Source organism: Ambystoma mexicanum, chromosome 7p, assembly GCF_040938575.1.
Source record: "Ambystoma mexicanum isolate Mex_15411 chromosome 7p, UKY_AmexF1_1, whole genome shotgun sequence".
NCBI lineage: Eukaryota > Metazoa > Chordata > Amphibia > Caudata > Ambystomatidae > Ambystoma > Ambystoma mexicanum.
The window spans coordinates 400,157,535-400,173,154 of record NC_090939.1 but is presented as its reverse complement, the minus strand read 5'-3'; the positions used below and the strand labels follow the sequence as shown (position 1 = coordinate 400,173,154).

The window sequence follows — 15,620 nt, the reverse complement described above, 5'->3', positions numbered from 1 at the left end:
GTCCTCTTCGGAGCTCTTGTGTCACACAGAAAATTGGGTCAGGACAGCAGCCGTCGCTTCACGGTGTTGCAAAGGGTCTGGAGGCATATGTGGTCATATTCTTCTTCAATTACTTACAGCTTCTAGTGGTGGACTTGCTTTTCACTCCAAAAGCCTCAACTTTTATACAGTTGCAGCACACACTCCTTTGCAATTTCTCTCAGCAGTGTACTGAAAGGTATGTTTGGATGTCCAATCAGGATGGCTAGACCCCCAGTGGGAGCTGGTTCTATTCAGGCACTCTGGCAGACAAAGGACAGGGGGGTGTAAAACTCCTCCCCCACTTGCTGACTGCCCAGACACTCTGGACCCTAGGTTGGGACACCCAAGGGTTCCCGCCAAAGGCAAAACACACACACCAGCCTCCAACACCCCAAATGGTAGAAGAAGAATAACCACACTTGTAATGGTGAAAAAAGAAGGGAGGCCCCAAGTTGGTACTTGGGTGCCCCTATTGTGCACTACCGAGGCTATGGACATAGCCTGCGGTACAACAATTACACAATAGTTGGTATAACACATCCACTGGCACCAGTCATAACTAGGAGATTGTCTATGTGACTAAAAAGTCACAGGAACAGAGAGAATGGAGATACTAACTACCCCTTTGACACTCCACATAAGATGGGGTGTGCCAGGCTCTCAGACTATAATGTTTTTGGAGAGACCCTAAGTATCTCTCTATCCTTAATAACTAGATAAAGACATTAATCTCAAAGGAGGACCTTAAGGGTCCCCAGCAACACTGCCTAAATGGAGCTGTGTGCTGCAATATTAAAATACAGATGCCATTAACAGCTATGGATATAAATAGACTCCATATTACAGGTAAAATACAAAGAATATGGTTCCAAAAGACATAGCCCATAAGAATTAATGATTGCAAAAAGACTACACTCATTCAGGATTAAAGATAAAGGTCCAGGAGTCCAGCAAAATGGCCTGGCGGTCTCATTAGGAGAGGGGATGAAGCATAACAATGATAAATCTCCCTAACAGCATGTGTATAAATATATGTGCTGTTGTACGCAATAATCTCTTCTTGCACATGTCAGGGTTGCTTTTTATGTTGCACTCTTAGGAACCAGAGATTTAGAGGCAAATAGTCACAGAGTGCATGAAAGTCAGAAGAATATTTGCAGGTGTGATTGGACACTTTCTTTTGCTGTGGCATAGATCCAGACTGGGGAAGATGGCACTTTTGCCATGAAATGGAGCAGGTGTCTCAGCGTGGATCTGCATGCCTGTGGCAGTTCTTGTCAGTGGCCTCACCCTGGTTTACCGCTCATGGAATACATCACAAAATGTTTGTTTTTCTAGTACAGGCAGCACATTAAAGAACAGCATATTGAGAATTACTGATTAAACTAGCTGCATATCAATCTTCTATTTAGATTACTCTGAATGATGACCTCGCAAGTAATTTGAAGCTGCATATGGTCTGATTGGGCAGTGACTTGCTGCTAAGAGGGAGCCCTTTCATAGACATTGGAATGAGACCCCTTAAAACCCACCCTGTTATGAATATATTACACCATGCCCTGCACTGTTACTTTCCCTCCGCAAAATCTGCAGTCTTAACAGATAAAATAGAATGTTCACCTGCTTGCTCATATAGAATGGAATCTCACAGATGCAGATATTCTCTTGGGGTTGGCAATGTCCAGAAGATAGCTCCCAGACTCAGGTAATTATTTTTCTGCCAGGCCAGCAGTTTCTCCCATACCATAAATGGTGGTGCATTTTTTCCAGTTGTCGATCCTTCATACACTAATGATAAAAAGACGTAAAGTATTTGCGGCACTCAGCACCTGCTATATGATTTTATACTGAATGAAAAGCAAAATATGTTGCATTATACATTGACGTGGCACAGAGTGATTCTCAATTTATATTACAATATATGACATGGTAAGTCATTTATAAGGCACCTGTGCATAAGTGTATCCGATTCCAAATGTTGTTAAGAAAGAGGAGAACCAGTTCAGTACATTCTTGCTCAATTTCTTCTGTAGGGTAAAGAAAGGTCCACGATTGATGGTATTGAAAGTATCAGAGAGACAGAACAATAGATAGTTCCTGTATTACATTTTTGTCTGTAACCATTGTAGGATTAAGGCAAATTACAGCTGTTGATTTGTTCTAGCAGATGAATGGCAACAGCTATATAAAAATGCGTATACACTAGTTGAGCAGTTTAGAGACAGATAATGTGTTTTGTAAATTGGTCTTTATCGGGGGACTTACAAAATATCTTCAAGTATGGAGAGGCCCATCATTCTCAAAAGTAACAAAAGTAACACAAAAAGAAAAATCCCTAACTCGATGTTCTCTCTCTCTCTGCAATTTTGATTCACTTGTTTACAGCACTTTCCAAGGGCCTGTAGTTAGTACCCAGATGTGAATGATGGAAACCTGGGAGACATCAGGATCCATGGCCTCCCTGTAGGATTGTGTCAGCCACTCTGGGTGTCGTCCACACCCTCAACCCTCCCTCTACTCCACGCTCACCCTCTGCCTCGTGTTCATCTCCCTGCTGACTGAGATACCTGCCTGGTGCTTGGGCAGCCCCCCTACCTCCATCTCCCATGGCCTTCTTCCTTACCACATCTCCCTCTGCAGCTTTAAAGAGGTCCAACACTAACCATCACCTAAGCAATGTTATCCCTTCACGAGCCACCAAACACATGCTCCTCTCTTTGTCACTCCAGCAGCATCCATGTTCCACTTGCTTTCTCCGCTTCGAGCAGCACACACTGCTGAAATCACTAACAGACTATTGCCACCAGCGGGGAGCTTTTTTTGCTCAGCAGCCATCACTTAATGTCAATGGCGGTACTTTCTGTTTCTTCTCCTAACATCCAAGACATAGCCCTGATAGTAGGGTGATAATAGCATTATTACCCATGACTCCTGAGCAGTATTGAATACTATGAGCACTTAGTCCTCCTAATGTGCCCATGTATCGCTCAATGCCATGTGTTGGTCTTTTAGGCTCATGCCAACAAGTATTGTTTATGAATCCCTGTAATAAGGCTTAATTATAAAAAATTGCCACCAAGTTAAATGGAACGATTTCCTTTCACTTAAATAGCCTTTGAGATTGTGTTACTGGTGGACCTCTGTTGTATATTCCATATACAGTGATGAGAGTTGTTTGAATGTATCTCATACACTTTGGAAATACTCCTCCATAAAGAGTACTGCTAGGCTGTCAAGGCTGTAATATATAGTTTATAATAATGTACATATTGCAGTCTGGATTTTACTTTTCCTACCTACTTTGTATAAGCCACTCTACCATCGTCATTCTCAATGGTGATACAATAAGTGGGGTCCAACAATGATCAATAATCCATGTTGTCTTTATTTGCAGATCTGCCACCTCCTCCTCTCCCACCCCCAGCTTTAAAATCCCCCACAGCCCAGTCCAAGACACAGCTAGAAGCTCGGCCTGGATTGATTCAGAAACACCCACCCGTTGACCAAAGAACAGAGCGTTCGGCAGAAAGAACAGGAGTGCACTACAAAGGGAGGGAAGCAGTTGACAGCAGACAGCATTCTGATTTACGGACAAATTCAGGGGATCGCAGAGATTGCCAAGACCTGCAAAGTGAGGGGAAAATGCGAGGGGGCAAAAGCGTTAAACGAGAAGGAACACCAGCAAAATCCCATCTACTTCAAGGTATAACATTGCTGCTGTTACCACATTGATGTAAATTTAAGATTGTAATGCATGGTTCATAAAAGCCTATCCAGCATTACTGTCTGGATGGTGAGTCAGATAATATTTTCTCTACTGTTTTTAATTTTTACTTCTCCAAACATTCTGAAATGGGGTTGTCAATAGTTTTCATATTCTCAGCTAAGTTCCTGTAAGTTGACATACATTGCAGTTGCTTTCCAAATAGTCTGTTTGGTTTGATGCAGAGCCCGGAAAATCAAAGGCGTGTGTGAGCTAACGTTGCAATTTAATGCCTCCCGTTTGAGAAGAAACTCCATATGTTATTAGGGAGAACTACCCTGCATAATTGTACACTCATTTTTTCTCAAATAGAAATGGGCAAGTATGATCATGCATTAAGTACTTTTACTGCAGTACCTAAGTACCAAATGAGCAGTAGTGACAGTTTGTGACTTATTTTACAGAGGACATCCAACCGTACTGTAGACCCACATTTCCCACATCAAATAATCCCAGAGATCCCAGCTCATCCAGCTCCATGTCTTCGAGAGGATCGGCGGGAAAACGAAGGGCGGATCAGACACCAGGGCGGAAGAATGCCTCCGAAATGCAAGTGTTAGTGGCCTATGAACGAGCAGGAGCCGTTGATGAGGAGTTTGAGGTAACTTCCAATTACAGGCAGGCTGCAACTGTACATAGTCTATTCTGCTATACAGCACACGCTGCTTCTCTTTGTCAGCATGTTCTTGCAAGTTGATAATATTAGATTGCCTATATGTACACACAGCCTTCATATAACCATTATTTGAGGCATTTTGGAGGGGCGGGGGGATGTTGTCCCTGTACCTTGGTAATCATTGTATTCAGCAGTTGCCTTTAGCCTTAAGAATGTATTTTCACCATAAAGGATGTTTGAGAATCAATTGGTAATATAACATGGAAGTAAAAGGACACTCATAGGCTATTCTGCCAACAATTCCACTGAAAGAAGGGCGTATAGGCCAATCTGTTATTGGAGTCACTCATGCCCTGCACATTATAAATCCCACTAACTTAACACAACACATAATGCTCACCTGCTACCTGACCAAGAATATTTTACAAGTCAAATACATAAATAATCTACATAAATGGCACAATTAAGTCATATTAGGATCAGTATAATTTACTCCTTCCACATCATAAATGCTGCAAATGTTATAACAATAGATTCAGCCCCATAAAGGGTAGTCCTTATTAATATTATCAATATTTGTAACACATCCTGAGTATCCCTGTATATAACACTTTAATAGTGCTGGGCAAAGTGTGAGCAAATGATGACACATCTCTGTACTATGTTGACACATACGGCATGCAGCTGTGTCATTTTCACCTTTATTCCATTTCTTCATATATTCCCTAGTAGAAAGGATATTAAAACGTAAATAAAGCATAACACGTTTAAGTTCAGGCGAAAAATGTTTCAACAAATAGCTGCATGGTTTGCTGATGTCGAAACTCGATGGGAATATTCCAAATATCTTTTCCTAGTATGTAGTGCATCTAAATTACAGGACTTACCCATAGTTTAACCTTCTTTTTTTTATTTTACTTTCAAAATTCAGGTTGTTCACCAATATATCATCATCCAAGTCCACGGCTCTGATGATTGATGTAGCACAACGTTTCAACTCAATTACAAGTTGATTATTTTCGTGGTCGTCCAGCTTAGTGCCCAATAGTTTCAACATAGTAATTGAATTATGATTTTTTTGCATATGTTCTGCATATAATAAAGCACTCTGTGCAAACCATAAGGACCTAAGAGTATTCTGACCAAACTCTAGATGCAATGCCTCAACGGGCACCGATTGTGGTGTATTAATAACTGTGTGTAGTATTTTGACTCAATATAGTGAGAGGGCACTAGAGAGCCAACCAAGATGGCGGCTTCCTAGAGAGCCCTGTGCTGCTCCTAATTAATCCTGCAACATCGTGCCCCTGTGGTGATCAAACTACCTAAAACGAACATTGTGCAGATCAGGGAATCTCTGCTGAACATTTTGAGACCACTCTCATTTCTGGCGTCCGTCTCATCCCTGAAATACAGCCTCTGCATCGCAGGCCGGTCGACCTGTAAACAGTGGGGGTGGAGCCCCTCAGAGATCCGAATTGGCGGCAACGGCGAGTAACCTACGAAAACCTACTGAGCCAGGCCAAGTACGCCGAGCCCCCTCAAGAAAGTGGGTGGATGTGCGCTCCTTGAGCGCCTGAGAGACACCTGAGTCTCCGTCCCCGCGGTGGCTTGGTACGAAATGCAGCGGCTGCATACCCGCATACAAGTGAAGTTAAACGGAAGGTTCAGGTAGGAGAACACAGCGGAGCATGCAGCCTATGTCCCCGGCAGACCCGCGGCTTTCCCCAACCCGCCCACGTAACCAACAAAGCCGGGGGTCCAAGCGCAGCAAAGCGTCCCCGCCGACTAATATCGGCAGCTCCAGCAGTGTTCCGACAGCGTAGAGACAATCTCCCGCGAGGCTGCCGAAAACAACGTGCAGGCCCCCCCTGGGCCTTTAAGCGCTCCCCTGATAAGCGGTGACCACCCAAGGAGCGTGGGCCCTGAGACCCCATGTCGCCTCCGCCTGCAATAACTGCGCAAGCCTTGCAGTGCTACAGCCATTACAGACAACCCCACAGCACACTTCATTATCCTTAAAGCGAGGACAGATGTCCCCGCCGACTTGCCCTGACAGCTCTAGCAGCGCTCCGGCAACGTGGAGCCAACCCTGCGTGAGCCCGCTGAAAATAACCTGCTGGCCTCTCTGACACATGGAGGCAACACAACCGGGATGCAAGAGAATACACCTTCCACTCATCTGTCCACAACACCAGCTCCCGGATAGATTATATCCTGGCATCTACTCACAGCCTATTCCACAGGGGCGAGAGCCAAATACTCCCACGTTCCTTTTCAGACCACTTAATGGTAACACTTGATGTCACACTATCCGGCACCACAACACCTGGCCTCAACTGGAGGTTCAAGCCTGGTTCACTGGCCGACGCCGTGTTCGCAGCAAAGCTACGCCATGAAATAACATCATTTCTAGAAACAAATGAAGGCTCCGTGGACTCAGCTAGCACCGTATGGGAAACATTAAAATGCTGTGTACGTGGGATATGCATGGCAAAAGAGAACGGCATGCTAAAACTAATACGTAGAGAACTGACCAGCAGCGAACAGTGCCTGAAGGAACTGGAGTGAAACATACCACCACCCCGGATCCGCGCGCCCAAGCAGCACTAAAAGAGGAACTACTGGCGTTGAAAGAAACAGCTGAACGCAAACTGAAATTCCTAGGGCATAAACACCAGATCCTTCAATACGGAGAAGGTCAAAAACCAGGTGCACTGTTAGCCCGTCTATTAACAATCGACAAAGCTCACTCCCACGTGGAATGCATCAAAGATGCACAAGCAACAATAGTTCACACGGAAGAAGAAACAGCCAACATGTTTTGCAACTTCTATCAAAACCTGTACAGCTCCAAAGGCAGGATAAACCCAGCGGCAATACAAGACTTCCTAAATGACACCAAACTGTACTGCGTAGCCAACGATCTAAGGGAACCACTGAATGCACCTATACCACTAGATGAAATTCTGGAAGCAATCAAATCTCTCCAAAATACTAAAGCGCCAGGCCCCGACGGACTCACTGGAGAGTTCTACAAAGCCCATGCGACCAACGTGGCCCCTCTCCTACTCCGCGTCTAGGAAGAATCAATAGAACGGGGGAGCCGCCCCCCCACACTGCGTGAAGCCAACATAATAGTCCTCCAAAAAGCAGGCAAACCCCCAGAAGACTGCTTGTCATACAGACCGATCTCCCTGATTAATCTAGATTATAAGATTCTGGCTAAAATCCTGGCAACACGACTACTTCCCCTAATGCCAGCCCTAGTACTTGGTGACCAAGCCGGTTTCATCCCAGGACGCAGTACAACCTACGGCATCAGAAGGCTATTCAGCATCATAGAGGCCCTTGATCCAACACAACAGGCAATTGCAGTACTGCTCGACGCAGAGAAAGTGTTCGACTCAGTGGAATGGCCCTACATCTTTGCAACGCTCACACAAATGGGGTTGGGGAACTTCTTTATCAAGCTAGTATCGCTGCTATACAATGACCCATGGTCATGCATCACACTATGGAACACCAGATCCTCAAGCATCAAACTAGAGCGCGGAACAAGGCAAGGTTGTCCCCTCTCAGCTCTCATCTTCGCCCTAGTAATGGAACCTCTAGCCTCATGGCTTAGATCTAACCAACTGCACAGAGGCCTTAAGCTAGGACCCCATAGACTAATTTTCTCCCTCTAGGCCGACGATGTAATGCTATTCGTGAGCGACCCCCAAACTAACCTCAATCCAGTAATGCGCGAAGTGATCAAGTTCGGCCAAATGTCCGGCCTTAAAACCAACCACTCAAAATTGGTGGTGTACCCTTTGACCCCAAATACCATTGAGTTTGCGGATGATCACTGCTTCAAATGGGAAAACTCAAAGGTCCGGTACTTGGGTATCTATATGTCCCTCAGCCATAATGATATATACAAAGACAACTACGCAACAACACTAAGCTCCTTGCAAGAACGTGTCCACAGATACCATTAACACTATGGGGCAGGACCTCACTGACTAAAATGGTTATCCTCCCCAAACTCCTTTATCTATTTACAAACATACCAATGCTTATCCCACAGTCCTTTCTCCAAAAGGTCAAAAGTCTCATACTGGAACTACTATGGGCGGGAAAACCAGCACGAGTAGCGTACAGAACACTAACATTACCAACCTCAAGCGGCGGCCTGGTACTCCCAGACATAGAGAAATACTACTGGGCAGCCCAAGCACAATTTCTGAGCCACTGGTACACAACACAGTTCATCCATCCACATGTACAAGTCGAGCGGGCCCTCACACCCCCCAATTTGTTAAGAGCCATCATCATCAGCCATATTCCGGTACCACACAACACACTCAACACGGTGTTATCCACGTATGCAATCTGGAAAAAGATTGCCTGCAAATAAAAGGTAGAAATAAGATTCTCCCCACTATTGCCAATCAAATATATTCCTGGCATTCCCCTCACAAATGAAAAAGTATTCCTTATATGGGTGGACAAAGTTAACATCCAATCCTTCAGAGACCTATTCCCTGAGGGAACCTTCCTAAATCTGCAGATGGCCAAAGACAGGGGAGGAAACACCTCACTCGATATATTTCTATACTTTAGACTACGCCACACTCTACAAACGCTGGTCCCTTCATTCCCCAAACAGCCACCAACATGGAACCTATTACATAACGTAATCCAGTCCCAAGGGGAAGGGAGATTAGTGTCAATACTATACAAAACACTGTTAGCTGACACAATAAAAATTGATCCCCGGGTGAAGCAAAAATGGGAAACAGCATTCTTCGTCAAACCCAAAAGGTTTCACTAAACACTCGCTATAAATTAATCCATTTTAACTACATACATCAAACCTACTACACCCCAGTCAAGAAACACAGACACCACCCAGAAATGTCAGAACAATGCGAAAGATAAAACACCACAAATGCAGACTTTTTTTCATTTGGCGTGGAACTGCCCCGGAATACACCAGTTTTGGACCGGTATTACCCAAATTGTTTGTTTACAATTGTTCGAATGAACAATTGACCGAATTTAAATGGTCACAATTGACCTTTTCACAATTGACCGAATATATATATATATATATCGGTTTGGTTATATATATATATATATATATATATATATATATACATATATATATATATATATATATATATATATAGGGGTGTTGGGGGGGTTTGGCCTTGGGTGGGGGGGTTGTGGGGGGTTTCCCCCACATATATGGTACAATTGACCTTCACAATTCGGTCAATTGTCAAAAGGTCAATTGTCATTCGAACAGTTGTAAAACAAACCATTTGTTTACAACCTTTTGACCACTGTCTTGCAAATAATAGAGGACATCATAGGGGAGGCAGTGACCACACTGCCACTGGGAGCCCTGCTGAGGCTAACCAAGTATCTGCAACCCACAACACGAAAACTAGCAGCCCTTCTTATGGTACTGGCACGGAGGAGAATAGCGATAGCATGGGGCCGTGGCCCACTACCCACGATTGAAGCCTGGAAAAAAGATATTCTATACTGCCAAGATATGGACAATGAATTCATAAAGACACTACCACTTCATGCAAGACCCCCCAACATCTGGGGACCTTACATATTATACCTGCTAAATAGTGCCGAGACATCAGACTCAGAAACCTCAGAAAAATGAACATAGAGCAAGGGACAGCGAAACTCGGGAATAGTGCGAGAGAGAGATCACATTGTTGTGGATGAATAACAACTTCACGATGATCTAAGCGGGCGTCAGGGGTGGGGAGTACTCGAGTAGGGACATTTGATAGTTGTTATTGTTTTGGAAGCACCCGTTTGGTGCAAATGTATATGTTATATATGCAAAGACCAAAAAATAAAGTTTTTAAAAAAAATATATAGTTAAGCCAATTCACCTAACCCACAGAGAGAACCACTATGGCGTAAAGAATGCCCGATATAATGGCAGTACGAAATATTTCAAGTAAACCTTGTATATTATATCCAGTGAAATGACAAGGGAACTCAGATAGCAAATATATTCCGCCCACACACAAGAAACTCCCTCACACTCTGGAGCACGGACGTGTGCGCTGATGCACCGTTTCCCGGTTTATGTAATAGTCAAGGGAAGGTAAAGGAATAAGGATTCTCTGATTTGTAATATTTAAATAAAAAGTTTTATCTTCGTACATTAAGCATTTCAATTGTGAAGTTGGTTAAGCTGGAGTGGGTTTAACCTCAGCATTCATTGGGGGTGGAGTAAAAGTACATGTTTTCTCCATAAGAAAGTGAAATGATTTTCCCATGTTTTAGCTTTATAGTTGGTGTGCTAAACAGTATGTTGTAGTAAAGAAAAGGGTTCTCTTGGAGAGGAAGGGCCTCATTACGACTTTGGAGCCAGCCATGCCCTTAATAAGGGCATGGCTGCCTCCAAAATCGTGTCCGGGTTCCCTGAATGGGGAAATACTGGGCCATTCCGAGTATGGAGGGCCCGGTATTTTCAACTTCAGGGAACCCGGGCCCGGTCCTTCCGCATTCCCATTCAAGCCCTCATAGGGCTCAATGGGAATGGGGAGGGCGCTAACAACGGGCCCATCACGAACGGGCTCATTGTTAGATCCCTGGTCCCCTCGCGGGACCCGCTATGGACGTCTGGAAAAACCAGACGTCCAGAGCGGGTCCCGCGAGGGGACCTCATAATAGTGCGGAGTGGGTTTAACGGTGCCGGCACCATTACCGGCGCCGTTAAACCCATTCTGCACAACTTGTAATGATGCCCGAAGTGTCTTGTTGAAAGACATAGTGACTGGACATCACATTATTGTTTCCCTGTTTGCTTTTTAAGTCAGAATGTTCATAGTGCATGCAATACTTTTAGTTATTCACTGCACGTTGAACATTCTGATAGCCTGAGAGGAGGTCAATAACGATTTCCATATACTAATATCATGTAAATAAACTGAGATTGGGCACACTGATATGTGTTCTTCCCATATACCTTAGTTATATATTTCAGAAACATATTGCATTCATATATGTAAAAAGCAACTCCACATTATACAGGAAATGTATGTATTTAGCAGGCAATGTATACACAGTTAGGAATAAGTTATAGTTACAGTACTTTTCTGAGGTGATTCAGATACAATCTGCCCAAAGAAATGGCATTAGTAAAAAATACAAATGAGATCATTATGCCTTCTGCATATTTGAAAGCAAGGGCATCTATCTCTTTTATTTAAATCGGTGTTATAAGAATGTAGATGAAGATGGAATATGGGTGTAGCGATTGCACAAAGGCTTGTATCAGGTAGTGTAGCACATTAACACAGAGGATCATTAATGACCTCCTCTCGCCAAATCAGAATGCTGAGAGTACAGTCAAAACTACTGATATTGACTGAATTGTGAAAATTCTGACTTGAAAAGGAAACAGGGACACAATAATGCAGTAATGCAGTAATGCAATATGGAAGCAGACTTTCAATGCAACACAACCTCTCTAGAAGGACCGTTATTTTTCGCTGCAACAGTCTATTTAACATACCAAAGAGGAAGCTAAAACATGGGAACATGCTTTAACTTTCTTATAGAGAAAATATTCATTTTTACACAACTCCCAAAGCATGTTCATGCTAAATCCTTTCTCGTGTAACTTTGTCTGCAATTGCAATGTTTAACCTATGGAGATAATCTTGTCATTTAAATACTAATAATAAAACCACATTTATTTAAATAGTTTGTCGGTTTGCTTTCTCGTTATTAAACCAGTGTTTTTTTTTACTTTAACACACAAACTCAAAAACATGACAAGCAAGTACCACTATGTTCTGATAGCCTTGTAGACCTCAGAAGGGATCATTATCACTTGGGATATTGACCTCTCCCCAACCTATGGCCCTGGCTTTGCCTCTGGCCATAACTTGGTACCGGGTTGTTATCCCACAATAATGACCACTTCCATGTTCTATATGGCTTTATTAAATAATTGCCAGGATTTCCTAATGTGGGTTTCATCGTCTGTATTATCACTGATGCACTTTCATATTATTTATGACAGGATGCTGTTATTGGTGTCATAGCTACTTGATAGCCTCTGTGCTAATGGATGTTTCTAATTTTACCTTGCTAAAAAAAAATAATGAAAGTTGAAATGCTACCTCTGCATCGAATTTTCGGTATCAGTGCAAGATTGCAGTTCAGATAGAGTAATTGTTGTGTCATAAAGAATACACCCGAATTAAAAAGATATATGTTGTGTTGATATTACCTGGTAAACAGATGTATGTAAGATGCCTTCACTTATATTTTTTTTTTATTTCTTGCAGGAAACAGAAAGCTGAAAAGTAAAGATGAAATAAGGCAATATCTCTTAATCAGAAAGCTGTCCCCTAAGATGCCTCCACCTGGATATTGTTTTATGCCAGAAATATTGTTCAGTGCAATCAACATGTACAATTGCTATTATTTTTTATTCATGATGTCGGCTGAACTCTATTTCATGTATCTGTTTACACATCCATCTTCACTTATCATCTACTCTTCTCAGCTCTTCTCCCTTGGCAGTGCACATGATGGCACCCTACTGCTCTGCCAGCCAGGAAGGCAGATGATCTCTATGTGGAGTTCCTGCTAGTGCTGCTTCAGGGATTGACCAGCAGAAGGTGCCAGCAGAAGGTGCCACGAACAGGGGTCGTTGGGTTACTTTGTTCTCAATTCCTTATTTCCTTCCTTTTTTGTTGTTGGTGCACTGCAGTGCTACTCTCCACTCACCCACTGCTGGACATTGTACAAAAAGACTTATAACCCACAGCAGCATATGGTCAAACCTATGCAAAGGGATATTACGGCCATTTGATTCGGTTTGGTCTGCATTTAATGCTAAGGATAAAAAGCAGTCTCTTTTCTTTTCAGTCCCTTAATGTACCCGGTCAGTCCGGTTTTCACCTTGGAGGTGTCCCATTGTATATATGTACTTTTTGTAAGCTCCTGTGGTACTTAAACCTGTCTTCCTCATTCCCAAAATTAAAGGACATCTTTGTTGAAAATATACTATTGGCTTAAAATAGGGTCAAGCTAGTTACATGTCTTGTCTCTTTTGGATATCGTTCCGGCATTCTATGAAGAAGAAATCTATTTTTCCATCTGTATTAGTGTTGTGGGGAACACGATAAACAAACAATTCAGAAATGCCCACAACATTTGGAGGACTTCAAAGTGACATTGTTTAATTGAGTCAAATCAATTTTATGATATTTCTGTATAGGGTCAGACCTACCAGTGGAGGCTCAAAGGGCCTTATTTTCAAAGGATGTATCCGTTCTGCAGGGATTGTTTAGAAATCCTTTGAACGCAATGCCCTTAATTCAACACCACCTCCCAACCCATTCTAGACGTGCCACTCTGGAAGTTTTGTTTTGACCCTGTATTTTTGTAATGCACTGTTTTTTTTTATTTTTTTGGTTTTAAAAGCACAATCACTAAACTTTATTTGTAAACCATTGTAACTATTAACCTTGTTGTCTTATTGAAAAATGTTGAAAAGCATTATTTTGTTCATTCATTTGTTGATAACGAATTGTAGCTCAATTATATGTACGATGACACATGGTGGTGATGTGTGTGCATGTGTTCAGATATATATGTACGCACACACACACATTAAACTGGACATTTCCACATTTTCCTGTATAAAGCAATCTTTCATGTTTGTCTGTTCTACAGATTCTGGAATAGCTTCTGAAATTCAAAAGCAAGGCATTATTTGCCTTTTTTTAAAGCTGCCAAATAATGTTTTCCGTCCATGGATTTTATGATCTATTTATAAACAGAAAATTTCCTTGGCTTTATCATCGGTGCTTTTTCAGACATGTTCATTTATTCATTGGCACATAACAGGGTTTCCCCTTTCTGGGAGAAAATTGTGTTGGTGAATGTTGCAGATAAAAGTTACCTTCACTTAGAAAATGTAAAAAGGAAAAGGGCACATGGTTGCATAGAAAGGATTTGCAGTCTAAGGGAACAGTCCATGTTATTAATGTTTTCGTTATGTTCATATAAGAAACATCTTCTTATGTTTAGCCATAATTTTGCATACTGATGGTCAAATAATCAGAAATGTAATTTTTGTTGCATTATTTATTAAAAATGTTCTCAAATATAAATATTGTTTTATTTGTGATCCTTTGTTGCAAAATCAACTTGAATGCCTTGTAGATATTTATGAAGGCCAGTGTCTTTCCAGCACCCGAATGGCTGAATTACTGAGTGAAAGGGTGTAGAGGCAGCATCGAGCATCATGATACCAACAGCATGATAACACATGATGCTGTTGTCATTACGCCAGTGATGACTTACAGAATTTGTCAATCTTCAAAAACAATATTTTTACAGAACATAATCTTTCGTGATCTTTCGTGATCATATAAATAACTCTAGTAATGTTCAGTATCTATATTTTCAAATGATAAAATAGTTAATCGCAAAACCTTACCTGTGCAATAATCCCACGCAAGACTTCTGTGACTGACTGGCTTCTTTCTTTAACAGCAATGCCCGGACCATATATAAATTCACGAAGACCAGTGAAATAGCTAGTCCAGCCAGGAAACTATGCTAAGTCTCGATATATGTAATGCTATATCTCGCAGACATCCAATATTAACTTATTGACTTATTGAATTCAGATCAATATATTTCTCTAATCAAAACGGGTAAATGTCTACATTAACTCTATAAGCATAACCCCCCCTGCAAACAACACTGAATGTTAAAACAACTAGCAATAACTGAAATGGTGGCCTACTCTCTTCAATCATTGGTCTTTGGTCACCATTTCATTAACTAATGCTGAGGTGCCGACCGACCTGCAAAGATGACTGATCACCCCCTCCGTAAACAGCTTAATTTGTACATTAGCAATCTTACCAACTAGCACCCAATCATGAAAGTGGAAAGGGCGGGTGTGTCTAAACCTTTAAACTATATTGAATACCAGGGACTTCTTTGCCCACTTTACAAATAAATGTGTCTTATGCGAGGGACTGCATCTTTACTTTTTCTCCCCTAGATGATCTTAGACTGTGGTTGAACTGCTCTCATTCTTCTGGGACGGAGTGCTACAATTGATAGGATGCATCTTGGTGTCCTTTTGTAAGAATTCTATAAGTGTACTGATGCTATACTTACAATGGAATGTTTTTTTTTTCTTCTTACGGATCAATC

General features: G+C 42.1%; 1 protein-coding gene across 2 annotated transcripts in view; it reads left to right on the top strand.

Moving 5' to 3' along the window:
- ROBO1 (roundabout guidance receptor 1) overlaps window positions 1-14,560 on the top strand; it is a 2,404,538-nt gene extending 2,389,978 nt beyond the window's left edge. For both annotated transcript variants that reach the window (XM_069636443.1, XM_069636444.1), the window contains 3 exons: window positions 3,416-3,724; window positions 4,189-4,385; window positions 12,725-14,560. In XM_069636443.1, coding sequence (XP_069492544.1) covers window positions 3,416-3,724; window positions 4,189-4,385; window positions 12,725-12,739 — 521 coding nt within the window. In that variant the 3' untranslated portion in view covers window positions 12,740-14,560. The remainder of the gene's footprint in view (window positions 1-3,415; window positions 3,725-4,188; window positions 4,386-12,724) is intronic.
- Window positions 14,561-15,620: the final 1,060 nt, after the last annotated feature.